At 42.2% G+C, this 13,740-nt stretch overlaps 2 protein-coding genes and 1 long non-coding RNA gene across 3 annotated transcripts in view; 1 reads left to right on the forward strand and 2 right to left on the reverse strand.

Annotated features, from left to right (window-relative positions):
• Positions 1-2,570: 2,570 nt before the first annotated feature.
• Positions 2,571-6,181, reverse strand: LOC120045476. The gene is made up of 2 exons (XR_005476711.1): positions 5,943-6,181; positions 2,571-3,279 (listed from the first exon to the last, which is right to left on the reverse strand). It is a non-coding gene; the product is annotated as an uncharacterized LOC120045476 (long non-coding RNA).
• A 229-nt stretch (positions 6,182-6,410) lies between these two features.
• On the forward strand, positions 6,411-7,643 carry armc7 (armadillo repeat containing 7). The gene is made up of 3 exons (XM_038990366.1): positions 6,411-6,643; positions 6,879-7,022; positions 7,162-7,643. The coding sequence occupies exons 1-3, from the start codon at positions 6,550-6,552 to the stop codon at positions 7,506-7,508; spliced, it is 585 nt and encodes a 194-aa protein (XP_038846294.1). The 5' UTR covers positions 6,411-6,549; the 3' UTR covers positions 7,509-7,643.
• Positions 7,644-10,734: 3,091 nt separating this feature from the next.
• The window catches only part of acsf2 (acyl-CoA synthetase family member 2), a 37,398-nt gene continuing 34,392 nt past the window's right edge, over positions 10,735-13,740 (reverse strand). Inside the window, exons 11-16 of the mRNA XM_038991259.1 lie at positions 13,382-13,489; positions 12,702-12,853; positions 12,464-12,605; positions 12,254-12,364; positions 12,092-12,160; positions 10,735-11,634 (exon numbers count right to left, since the gene is read on the reverse strand). Coding sequence (XP_038847187.1) covers positions 11,584-11,634; positions 12,092-12,160; positions 12,254-12,364; positions 12,464-12,605; positions 12,702-12,853; positions 13,382-13,489 — 633 coding nt within the window. The 3' untranslated portion in view covers positions 10,735-11,583. The remainder of the gene's footprint in view (positions 11,635-12,091; positions 12,161-12,253; positions 12,365-12,463; positions 12,606-12,701; positions 12,854-13,381; positions 13,490-13,740) is intronic.

Here is a 13,740-nt window from a genome sequence, read left to right on the forward strand (position 1 = left end):
TTAGCTGTGCCATGTGTTCCTCTATTCTCCTTCAGTGCTGTTGGCTGTGTCATGTGTTCCTCTCTGTGCCATGTGTTCCTCTCTTCTCCTTCAGTGCTGTTGGCTGTGCCATGTGTTCCTCTCTTCTCCTTCAGTGCTGTTAGCTGTGCCATGTGTTCCTCTCTTCTCCTTCAGTGCTGTTGGCTGTGCCGTGTGTTCCTCTTCTCCTTCAGTGCTGTTAGCTGTGCCATGTGTTCCTCTCTTCTCCTTCAGTGCTGTTGGCTGTGCCATGTGTTCCTCTCTTCTCCTTCAGTGCTGTTGGCTGTGCCATTTGTTCATCTCTTCTTCTTCAGTGCTGTTAGCTGTGCCATGTGTTCCTCTATTCTCCTTCAGTGCTGTTGGCTGTGTCATGTGTTCCTCTCTGTGCCATGTGTTCCTCTCTTCTCCTTCAGTGCTGTTGGCTGTGCCATGTGTTCCTCTCTTCTCCTTCAGTGCTGTTAGCTGTGCCATGTGTTCCTCTCTTCTCCTTCAGTGCTGTTAGCTGTGCCATGTGTTCCTCTCTTCTCCTTCAGTGCTGTTAGCTGTGCCATGTGTTCCTCTCTCTCCTCAAGTTCTCACCTCAGTTCGGGGTGGATCAGTGCAGTTGTGAAACATGGGTCTGTTCAGTGATGGGGGGGGGGTGTGACTCTCCACTTGGGGCTGCTCGTCTGCTGGGCAGTTTGAGGATGAGGTGTGATTTGACTCACTCGGATGGGGAGTCCTCACCAAGAGAGAACTTTTCCTTTTGTGCGCTCTCTTTGATCCCTCCATAAAAAAAATGCTTAGTGAGCAAAAAAAATGAAAACGCTGCCTGTTGCAAAGACCCAGGTGGCAGCATAAAAACCCTGAGGGATGATGTCACAGCTGGACCCTATTGGAGAAATTGCTCTCGCTTCGCCTCTTCCTTTCTGGTTCTAATCTGTGATTTCTCGTATCCTCTCTCTTAGTCTCCTTCTCAAACCTATTGGAGAATGTCCCCCCCCCCCTCCAATGTAGTTTGACGAGGTGAGGAGAGACGGTGTAAGGAATCAATGAAAGAATAATTGAGAAAAAGATCAAACTTGAATAACGAAAACTCCATTGAGCGTAAACTCTGCCCACTGCCTTCATCCAACATATCACATTCAAGGCCTAAACTCACCAAGGGCAAGCGAGGCGTTTGTATGATTTATTTGAAAATCCATTGTTTAGTTAAGTGATAATGCCAGAGAAGCCAGTGTTTGGAGGATGTATTGGCAAGGGTGTTGTTAGGCATGAGACGAAGTCGTTCGTTCTTAATGTTCCATTGCCATACTGGCTTGCAACGTTCTTATCCCTTGCTTGCTAGCTAGCCAACTACGGCTAACTTACAGTCACGTCAAAAAGTGCTGCCAGAATAACAGAAAGTAGCTGCATTTGCATTTGTTTAAGCTGTTTTCTAGTGACATTTATTTGGATACATCCATAACAATGAGCCAATGAGGCGCGATTTACCCTGGCATAGAAAATGTACTCACTCGTCAGGACACTGTTGTTCAGAGGAGCTAACTAACAACACAGCAACACAATCACTTCAAACTGAAGCTGGAAAGACTGCAAATTAGCTGTGTTTCGTTTGACCATTTATTTAAATTTACATTTGTATATATCCATAAAAATGACGCCAGCTGATTCATGATTTCGACTGGCTGAGAAACGCTGCCTGCCTGTCTGTCTGTCCTGTCCCGACACATTCATTACTAGTACAGGACAGCAGGAGATCAAATGTTGCAAATGTTGGAGAGACAGACAGCAAGGTTTATACAAACCTCCGCTGTTGAAAACAAAATGTTAGTCTAAAATAAATGTGAGAATGTCTAGATGCTTTTTATAGTGGAGATTAAGTTTATAAATTGCCTGGCTGGGCTGATGAGACAGTGGATTGCGTAAATAGGCATTTTAATGTCATAGACTTAGCTGATGGCAAATTGTTGAATAGACACCAGCTGGAATGTTTTAACCAATCAGCATTCAGGATTTGACCCACCGTTGTATAAAATTATAATAACCCAACCGAAGCCTGGCGGGCGGGTTGTCTGCTTTGACGCCTCACTCAATTAGAACGTGTCTATTTTGGCGTTTTATCGCTGGCGCTGTAGTCACACAAAATAATACAAACGTCAGTATTCACTTATTTGTCTAGCTCAATTGTAAGAGGTAGCTATGGGTTGAGGCTTTACCATACATGCTAAATTAGCAATATAAATGATACCAGTTCATCCACGTATGTTAACACCATATCGCTATCAGCAAAGATGTGGACTATCCTGCTAGCATACAGTCACTGCTCTGCCGGTCCCGTCCTTACCACCCGCCCACTTCTGGTGAGTTTTTAGCTTCATAGCCCTCGAAACAGTGCTGCCCTAAGAACGCAGCTGAACATTTAGTCACCACTGCCCCCTGGTGGATAACAGTTGTACTTGCAAACTGAACAAAATTATACAAAAACTACACCAAAGTAATGGTTTCCATTCTAGATTAGGACGTCATTTCATAATTCTTATTGGTAAAGGCAAAGATAACATTTACCACCATTCCCCTCATGTTTTTTTTATTTAAATCCAGCAATCATACATTTCGGAGGTTGAATTCCCTCTCCGTGGGTACAACTAACAAGTGGATAGTCTATTCTGATTAAACATCATGATTTGCTGTACAATTAATTATGACTACTGTAAGCTACTTCACAGCTGTACCCAATTATCATCATGGGACAAAAATGTGATGCTCCGCTCTTTAAACAAATATTACATTGTAGTGAAGTTGCAGCAGCAAACCAAAAAGTGTACCCACTCCCCAAACACCTTATTGCCTTTCAGTTCTTTCTTTGACAAGAAGAGGACCTCTTCATGGACATCTCATTGGACAATTTAGAGCTCCACGAAAACATTAAGCTAGATGAATGAATAACCACAATGAAAGCCTTCACATGAATGATGCTCTTGTCGTGACATTACTTATTCTCTGCTCCTCTGTCCTGTCTACTTGTTTGCTAAAATATTCCCTCACTGAAAATGGCCTGTATTGTACAACCCCCAGCAACCCCACCAAAGGGATGCTGTCATTCGGTCTGTCCAGCTCAGTGTCTGTTGTGCCCAGTGGGTCGAGGTTCATCGTGGCTTCTTCTTCTCTGCTAACTCCTCCATCTGCCTCTTCCTCATCTCCAGCACCTCCATCAGCTTGGCATCATTCTTAGCACGCTCCTGAGCCCTCATCTCTGCTAGGTCCTCAAAGAATCGGTGTCTGTAGAAGGTATACAATGTAATTACACACACACACAATTAAAGTCGCACGCTATATAAGTGCCTAGTAATTTATTGGGTAAACCAACGTTTCATCATCACAGAAGGCAGTGTGATGCCGAAACGTTGGTGGTTGACCCAATAAATTACTGGGAGCTTATATAGTGTGCGACTCATTTTTCTTTATAGCCTACAGTTTACTCGCCGTTAGTCAGCACCTCTACTAATTTTTTGTGTGTGCATTCATGCTTTTCACCAACACATTCATAGACGCCAATTGCCTTTACCGCCTATTGATTTCTTCCCGGGGGACTTCTGTTAAGAGCCCCGACCCTCGGTCTGAACGTGAACATGCATTGCTTGTGGTGAAGTTTTGGAAACATGAAGAAAGTATCTTTCATATCAGCAAGAAATCATTTCAATTACTACACACCTTTATAGCGTTTTGGTACTCCATTCATAGACACTAAGTGCCCGATTTCCGATTTAGGAAATTACACCTTTCTTGCGCACGCCTTTCCTATGCACTTCTCCGTAGTTTGTATTCAGACTTACATTATGAAGTTGCGTAATGCTGAAATGTGCTGTTTGGCTGGCCAATCGATTTTCTTGTGGAGTTTTCATTCAATAGGGTTTTCAGTACATTTATTTTAAGCCATCCCTTTAAATACGGTGTACCTTTAATTAGAATTTTGATGACAGACTAGAAGACATCAAGAGAACCGGTTCAGAAAATAGGGATCAATGAAAGAATTCCCTCTATGCATCTTCAGCTCCATTTCAACACCAACGGGTAGATTTATTTATTTATTTTTTTTACTCTGATTTTGTAGATTATTTAGGCAAATGTTAGTGTTAGGAAAGGTATATATGAATCATTAAAAAAATACAGTTTGAGAGCCTTTAGGCACAACCAATATTGATGAATAAAAACAATACAGTGGTTTGATTTATCCTGAAAGTTGTCATATTCAAGTTCAATCCATAAAATACTAGAAGGTGGGAAAAAAAGTGTACAATGGGGGTTGAACAATAGTCCTAAAAATCGACCCTAATTATCACCACAGGTGCAATGATCTGTGAGCTGCTCTGACAGCTGATGCTTGAAGTTAGTGAGGGAGATGAGTCTCCAGATTCAGTGATTTTTGTTGTACACCTTTTCTATGCATATACTGTCCATAATGGGTATACACAACCTCATATACATTATTATTTATATTCCCGGACTCTGACACTGCTCGTTGTAATAATTCTATATCTCTTAATTCCTTTTTTCTTTTTTGGAATTGCGTGTATTGTTAGGTATTACTGCACTGTTGGAGCTAGGAACATAAGCATTTTGCTACACCCACAATAACACTGCAAAATATGTGTATGTGACCAATAAAATGGTACTGATTTGACAAACGTGTTGTCACTGAACAATACTGTTGGCTGAAACTGTGCTAAAATCGGTTAAAAACCTCTACAGGATTGGTGTCCCCCCCAGCGGGATGGTTGAGCTAACGAGCACTAATGTGATTAGCATGAGGTTGTAAGTAACAAGAACATAGACGTATCTGATATGGGCAGAAAGCTTAAATTCTTGTTAATCTGTCCAATTTACAGTAGCTATTACAGTGAAAGAATACCATGCTATTATTTGAGTGCACAATTATGAACTTAAATGTTTTAATAAACTAATTAGGCACATTTGGGCAGACTTGATACAACATTTTGAACAGAAATGCAATGGTTCATTGGACCAGTCTAAAACTTTGCACATACACTGCTGTCACCTAGTGGCCAAAATCTAAATTGCGCTTAAGCTGGAATAATACTTTGGACTTTCTCTTGCATTTCAAAGATGGAACAACAAAAAAAGCATGTTTTTTTGTTTGTATTATCTTTGACCAGATCTAATGTGTTACATTCATTTCACATTTCCACAAACTTCAAAGTGTTTCCTTTCAAATGGTATCAGGAATATGTATATCCTTGCTTCAGGTCCTGAACTACAGGAGGTTAGATTTGGGTATGTCGTTTTAGGCGAAAATTGAAAAAAAAGGGTCCAATCCTTAAGCTTTAGTAACCGTCTATTTTGCATTCGTGAAATTATTTTTGTGATTTCAAAGTAGAGGGCTTTATGTTTCTGTAATCATACCACCATTGAAAATCAATTCACGTTAAGTTGGATTCACGTTTGGAGGCGAATTGGCTCCTCTAAACAGAACATGTAATGTCCTTGGACTATAAAGGCTCCTTTAGTCCATTATTGGGCTAGCGTTTCACTAGATTATTATTACACACTCACTATTGGCAGTCGAACAGACATTGGCAATACACCATTAAGCACTAGATAGGGGTCCAAAGACATGTTCAACCACCTCTGACAACAATGGGCAGTCAGTCATAAGTAAATTAAATTGTGTCTTTGAATTACGTTTTTAGGATGAATTCAGAATTGACATAATCTAATGCAGTATTTCCCTGCAAATAGGACAACACAGACAGGCTACTAAGTGAAAACAAATCATATTCTATGGACACAGAACTGCAGCTCCATTTAGGTTGTGGTGTGGAGAGCAAGTATAGACCGTCTATAGTTAATAGGTCATTGATTGCCCTTTACCAGATAGAATACAGCTACATAGCTAGCTAGAAACATGAATGAAAGGGGATCACCTGTTGAAGAAAGCAGTGGCCAGTCCCACGATTAATGTTCCAAATAAAATTGGTTTTGTAAGGCGCTTTATGGCAGACAGTTGATGTTGCTTCATGGTAGACAACAACCACGACGAGACTTGTCCGAAATTTTGCTAAATTAGTAACTGTTGTCCGTCAAAATATTCTTATTCCACTAGTATCTCACAACAACTGTACCGTGACCTCCCCAAGAACGCAAAAGATGCACGTACAACGACTTCCGCCGGATCACCCCTCCCTTCATTACGAAACACGTTGGTTAAATCAAATGAATCTTGTGAGAGTTTAAATAAACTATTTAAATTATAAAGTATACAAGTTTACACAGTTGTCACGCATTCACAAATAAAGTAAAACAGCAGGAATATCCTCCTCCTAGAAAGCCATTTACGTGGAACCAATTACATTACGGACCGTGTCCTGGTGGGGAAACAATTCGAAGACGGACCAATGCGTCCCAAACATCCGGCCACAACACTGGCATTAAAATGTGAAGATTGTTACTTCATTTATCTTGAGTGAACGTTCGTCATTGTAAATATATCAGTCGATCGTTTATTCATAGTAACTGTGACGAAGTGAACACATGATGTCGGGAAAAGGACATTCTGCGACGGGATCTGATCGGTTTGAATACCTGCAGACGCTTGTCACTGAGTTTCAGGACACCGACAGTGATGGTACGTTGCTAGCTAATGCAGTAGAGTAGGCTATATCATGGTTAATATGTGTAGACATTGGTGTAGCTAATGTTTTAGAAGGCAGAAGCCCTGGTAATGATTTGGTGGATGATAGACCTCTTGTTTGATTATATTCTAGCTAAATCTTACTACACCATATATAACTAATTGAGCCGTATTTGACCATGTGGTTGGCATTAGCTAACATTACTATCGAATTGTCCATTTCTTCTAGAAGCGAAAGAGCAAGTGTTGGCCAACTTGGCCAACTTTGCCTATGATCCGAGGAACCTGGAGAACCTGAGAACCCTTCAGGTTACTGATCTCTTCTTGGACATGCTCACAGAGGAAAATGAGAACTTTGTGGAGTTTGGGATAGGTGAGTATGGCACAAGGGACACTAGTTGTGAAATACATAAGATCATGTTTAAATGAAACATACAGTATATCAACATACCTTAATCCAGATGTTCAAAAGGAGAATCTCTCCATCACGGAGTGCTTCTGTGCATTCCCAGGGGGTCTATGTAACCTTAGTATGGATCGGGAATGCCGTGACCAGATCCTGCAGAGCGAAGCAATCCCCTTGGTTACGGGATGCCTGTCCAGCCGGCGGGAGGAGACGGTGCTATCTGCCATCACCACGCTCATGAATCTCACCACCGCTGCATCACGCTCCCAAACCACCGACACCGCAGTGCTACAGTGCATGCTGCGCTTCTCCATCTCCCAGAGCCCACGCCTGCGTAACCTGGCCTCTGTGTTCCTCCAGGACTGCTGCACTGAGGAGCAGGTGGCCAGGGCAGAGGCACAGATGCAGGGACACCATCCTACAGCACTGGGGATCCCCCTGCCTAAGGACTAGGCTAGTCTGGAGACATGATCGCTAGATCTGATGTCTGATCTCTGAGAAATTAACAGGGAATCACATACACTGAGTGTACAAAACATTAAGAACACCTGCTCTTTCCATGGCATGGACTGACCAGATGAAAGCTATGATCCCTTATTGATATCACTTGTTAAGTCCACTACAATCAGTGTAGATGAAGGGGAGGAGATGGGTTAAAGAATGATTTTTAATCATTGAGACAATTGAGACATGGATTGTGTGCCGTTGAGGGTGAATGGGCAAGGAATATATTTGTGGCTTTGAATGGGTTATGGTAATAGATGCCCGGTGCACCGGTTTGTGTCAAGAACTGCAACGCTGATGGATTTTCACACTCAACCGTTGCCCGTGTGTATCAGGAATGGTCCACCACCCAAAGGAAATCGACACAACTGTGGGAAGAATTGGAGTCAACATGGGCCAGCATCCCTGTGGAAGGCTTTCGACACCTTGTAGAGTTCATGCCCGGACGAATTGAAGCTGTTCTGAGGGCAAAATGGGGGGTACAACGCAATATTAGGAAGGTGTTCTTAATGTTTTTTACACTGTGTAGGAGTGCACAATGACTCGTGATGGAAGACTTTAACATACTTTCCAACTTAAAATTACTTTACACTTCAGTGCCACATGAGGGAGACAATACCACTGCTATGCTTAGCCGTTGAAAGCTGTGATGTTAACTGGCTCGGTTGCTCTCAGCTATTGACTTAAGACTCAGTTGACTCTGTCAACTCACTTCATCCCAGTTAGTCATTGCCGATTTAGAGATGACATAAGCTCTTATGTCCCCTTTGACTGAAGTTACTCAGCACATTAAAAGGGATCGGCCAGAGAAAGTCACTGCATAGAATCACTGATCTCCAAATCCCAAAGTATTCCAACAGCTACTCAAGATTAGCCTCGCTACTGATCCTCTGGGACGTGGGGGTTCTCTCAATATCACAGATGCTGCAGCATCACAAGGATGGAATCTGGTTTGGTCTGGTGGGCCACATCCCAGCTGTGGTGGAGAAAAACGTGGTGTTAGGCTGGTCAGTCACATTCCAGAGGATAGGTAGCACGGCTAATCTTGAGTTGGAATACATTAGGATTTTGATATCAGTGATTCTGTGCAGTGCCTTGCTCAGGCTTAGTCCACCAAAGCTGGTCAATATTGAGCCAAATCTCCAGCAGTCATGTCTGCGACCCATTACTATGCTATCCAGTGACATCTTGACATATGGTCCCAATAAAAAGTCTCTGCATTCAGTAAACTCTATTTTTCATCAAACTCAATGCATTCTTTAGATACACCCATATGTACAGTGGCAAGAAAAAGTATGTGAACTCTTTGGAATTACCTGGATTTCTGCATAAATTAGTCATCAAATTTGATCTTCATCTTAGTCACAATAATAGACAGTGTGATTAAACTAATAACAAATTGTATTTTTCTTGTCTATATTGAGTACATAATTTAACATTCAGTGTAGGTTGGAAAAAGTATGTGAACCCCTAGGCTAATGGCTTCTCCAAAAGCTAATTGGAGTCAGGAGTCAGCTAACCTGGAGTCAAATCAATGAGACGAGATTGGAGATGTTGGTTAGAGCTGCATTGCCCTATAAAAACTCACAGAATTTGAGTTTGCCATTCACAAGAAGCATTGCCTGATGTGAACCATGCCTTGAACAAAAGAGATCTCAGAAGACCTAAGATTAACAATTGTTGACTTGCATAAAGCTGGAAAGGGTTACAAAAGTATCTCTAAAAGCCTTGGTGTTCATCAGTCCACGGTAAGACAAATGGTCTATAAGTGAAGAAAGTTCAGCACTGTTGCTACTCTCCCTAGGAGTGGCCGTCCTGCAAAGATGACTGCAAGAGCACAGTGCAGAATGCTCAATGAGGTTAAGAAGAATCCTAGAGTGTCAGCTAAAGACTTACAGAAATCTCTGGAACATGCTAACATCTCTGTTGACGAGTCTACGATACATAAAACACTAATAAACAAGAATGGTGTTCATGGGAAGACACCACGGAAGAAGCCACTGCTTTCCAAAAAAACATTGCTGCACGTCTGAAGTTCGCAAAAGAGCACCTGGCTGTTCCACAGCGCTTCTGGCAAAATATTCTGTGGACAGATTAAACTAAAGTTGAGTTGTTTGGAAGGAACACACAACACTATGTGTGGAGAAAAAAAGGCACAGCACACCAACATCAAATCTTCATCCCAACTGTAAAGTATGGTGGAGGGAGCATCATGGTTTGGGGCTGCTTTGCTGCCTCAGGGCCTGAACAGCTTGCTATCATCGACGGAAAAATGAATTCCCAAGTTTATCAAGACATTTTGTAGGAGAATGTAAGGCTATCTGTCCACCAATTGAAGCTCAACAGAAGTTGGGTGATGCAACAGGACAACGACCAAAAACACAAGTAAATCAACAACAGAATTGCTTCAACAGAAGAAAATACACCTTCTGGAGTGGCCCAGTCAGTCCTGACCTCAACCCGATTTAAAATGTTGTGGCATGTCCGGTTCACACCAGACATCCTAAGAATATTGCTGAACTGCAACAGTTTTGCAAAGATGAATGGTCCAAAATTCCTCCTGACCGTTGTTCAGGTCTGATCCGCAACTACAGAAAACGTTTGGTTGAGTTTGTTGCCAAAGGAGGGTCAACCAGTTATTAAATCCAAGGGTTCACATACTTTTCCCACCCTACACTGAATGTTTACACGGTGTGTTCAATAAAGACAGACGTATAATTGTTTGTGTGTTATTAGTTTAAGCAGACTGTGTTTGTCTATTGTTGTGACTTAGATGAAGATTCGATTTTATGACCAATTTATGCAGAAATCCAGGTAATTCCGAAAGGTTCACATACTTTTTCTTGCCACTGTATTTCCCATTTGATATTCAAGTATTTGACTAGCAGGTCTCAAGTAGGCTGCATCTGTGATCTTCTTGGCCCTCTGACAGGGCAGGGTCTGGGTTTCTCATCCAGGAATACTGCAGACCTGGCTCAGACAAGTGTTGGGTGCAGAGGATAGGTATCCTGGAAAAACAAAACCTGAGTGGAAATCTTATCCAGCTGTGTGTCTGCATGCTTCTATAGGTGTGTTTGAGAGGCTTTCCAAAGGCTTAACAGCCGTCCACCTGCCACTGAGATCAATGGAGAAGCTAAAAGCTTCTGTCCTCCAACAAAAATACAGACACCTACGCCCAACTTTTAATGGTGAGGTACATGCTTTTTATTTTGACATATAGGCAGCTGTAATATAAGGGCGCTATTCAATCTGCGTCGCCGAAGTACAGCTTCACTGAAATGTAAAGGCAATGTTCCCGCTTTAGCGTTAAACCCTGCAGATGTCGGCTTAATTGGAAATGACCTTTTACATTTTATAAATCGCGGAATCTGTAACGCTTCAGTTTTACAGACTGAATAGAGCCCCGAGTCACAGATTGATGAGGTGGTTTCAAGGCTGTCACAATTACATGATCGGTCCTAAAAATACAGTAAAATCATTTGGCTGTAAGTGTTTATCTGACTGTTGGACATGGCTTCGTTTTCCTGTTAAACTGTGCCTACTAAAACAGCATTAGTCCAATGGGTCGCTGCAAAAAAGTTTGCATTAAAAAAGGCACAAATGATGGCACTTATGGCTGGATTCAATCCGTATCGTGGAAGATCCGCGTTTAAAATTTAGAGGTAATTTCTGTGATTACCGTGAATGCAGTCTCCACGACTGCGGGAACATCGCCTTTAATTGTCAATTGCTCTGTAAAGTGGATCTTCAGAGCTACGTATTTAATAGAGCCCTTAGGCTGCCCAATTCAGATATATTTTCCAATTATTAGTCTTTTGACCAATCACATCAGATCTTTTCACATTAGCTCTTAAAAAAAAAATATTAGTGGATAAAAGATAAGAATTGGGCTGCCTGTATAAATGCAGCCATAATGACTTTGATTTCAGCAGGTGCTTTGGCAGAGTGGAGCGAAAACATATGCCATGCATCGGAGATATGAGCCACCATGTCTAGCCCGACTTTCTCTCATTACTTCAGTCCTTCACAGTTCCAGAAACTTCTCTGTCTGCTCACGCAGTTTGTTCTTCTGGATCTGAAAGAGGAATTTAAAAAGGAGAGAATAAGTCTTTGTATTAAATACAGTGTTTTATGTCAGGGTGGTTTCTCAGATCGACCAGACAGCCGCGGTGGTTCGTGACTCCCTCCAACATGAAGCCCTCTGAATGTGTTTAGCAGGACTGCTGCGTGCAGACTGCTTAATAGCTCAGTTTCCTTCTGTCTAGAGACAGAGGACCTGGCTACTCAAATTACTCTCCATTTCTAAATGGATTTGAAGTGTCTCTTGAGAGAGACCGAGGAACATACAGTTTATGCAATAGACTGTTCATAAAAACTAATTTGTCTCTGACAATTACTTAAGCTCCCTGATTATGTCTTCAGAATTGTATAAACAAATACAAAACAAATGTTGGTCAGCGTTCATGTAGACACATACATTATGGGGCATGTCAGCTTAGCTTTGAGTGAGAGTATATGGTTTGAGAGATTACCTTTCCTGAAACTGTGAGCGGGTAGCCCTTCACAAATGTTACATAACGCGGGATCTTGAAATGAGCAATCTGAGAGGAGAAAGAAGATAAACAGAACATTTCAAGGATTTAGGCTAGCCACAGCAGGAAGTCACAGAACCTTTTTCTTTCATTCAATCTCACCTTTCCCTTGCAGTAAGCTTTGATGTCCTCTGCACTGCAATCCTGTCCCGCCTTCAGCTTGAGGCAGGCGCACACCTCCTCTCCCATGCGCTCATCCTTTATTCCAATCACCTGATAGAGAGCGAGAAAGAAACAACATTAGCAGTCATTTCCCTAGAAAACGATCTTCTGTTCAACATGCATATACAAACAAACTGATTGAGAATTCACCTGTGCCTCCTGGACTTTAGGGTGGGTGTGTAGGAACTGCTCAATCTCAGCTGGGTATATGTTCTCCCCTCCTCGGATGATCATGTCCTTGATTCGACCCTCGATGCGGCAGAAGCCATACTTGTCCAGGGTGGCGATGTCACTGCATATGGTTATAAGGACACATGTATGACGCATAAGTAAAAGTTGAGACATCAGCGTTTTGGGGAGGTGTATGGGACCAGACCTGTCCACTCACCCAGTCTTATACCAGTGCTCTTTGGTAATGCACTCGTCTGTCTTGGCGACATCCCCCCAGTACTCCAGCATTACACAGTAGCCCCTGATCATCAGCTCTCCTGATATCCCGAGAGGCATGATCTGACCAGAGCCAGGGTCAACTACCTTAGCCTGAGGAACAGCAGTGATGAACACAATAGGGTGCGACTCTACTGTAGTCAGTTACCATTATGATAATAAAATCAATGCTCCCAGCAGTTCTGCCTATGTGGATAAGACATGTAAAGTAGATACTTCAGGATTTTTGGGAATGGAAAGTCAGATGAACTTGAGGATGCCATTTTTATGTCTCCGCGTTCAGTATGAAGGAAGTTAGAGGTCGTTTTGCGAGCCAACGCTAACTAGTGTTAGCCCAATGACTGGAAGTCTATGGTCACAGCTAAGACTGGAAGTCTTTGGTAACAGACTTCCAGTCATTGTTCTGTTAGTTAGCAATTGCACTAGGGCTAGTTAGCAACTTCCTTCAAACTGCAAACAGAGATAAAAATGGTATCCAAGAGTTCATCTGACTCTGGGGAAGTAGATACAGGGCTTCATTGCCAAAATCCCGAAGTATCCCTTTAACAGACATAAATATACTTATTGTATAATAGAAGTAAAGACATTAAAACATAAATGACTCAGGTGGATGAGACGTACCTCTAAGTGACTGGTAATGCACCCAACAGTCTCTGACTTCCTCTCCAAATTGTCTGTTGGGAAGCCACAGAATGTCACAGGGCTGTTCTCTGTGGTTCCATAGCCGATCTGTCAATCCAAAGTGAAACCACACACTGAGTTCAATTAAACATACAGTATCACCACGGCACTATTCTTGACGTTCTACAACCCTGTGTCATTTGCAGAGGTAGTCGGAGAAGGTGACTGAGGGGGTATGGAAAAGTCTGTCCGTCTGTTTACCAAATCATATTTTATTTGTCACATACACATGGTTTGCAGATGTTAATGCGAGTGTAGCGAAATGCTTGTGCTTCTAGTTCCGACCATGCAGTAATATC

Source organism: Salvelinus namaycush, chromosome 4, assembly GCF_016432855.1.
Source record: "Salvelinus namaycush isolate Seneca chromosome 4, SaNama_1.0, whole genome shotgun sequence".
Taxonomy (NCBI): domain Eukaryota; kingdom Metazoa; phylum Chordata; class Actinopteri; order Salmoniformes; family Salmonidae; genus Salvelinus; species Salvelinus namaycush.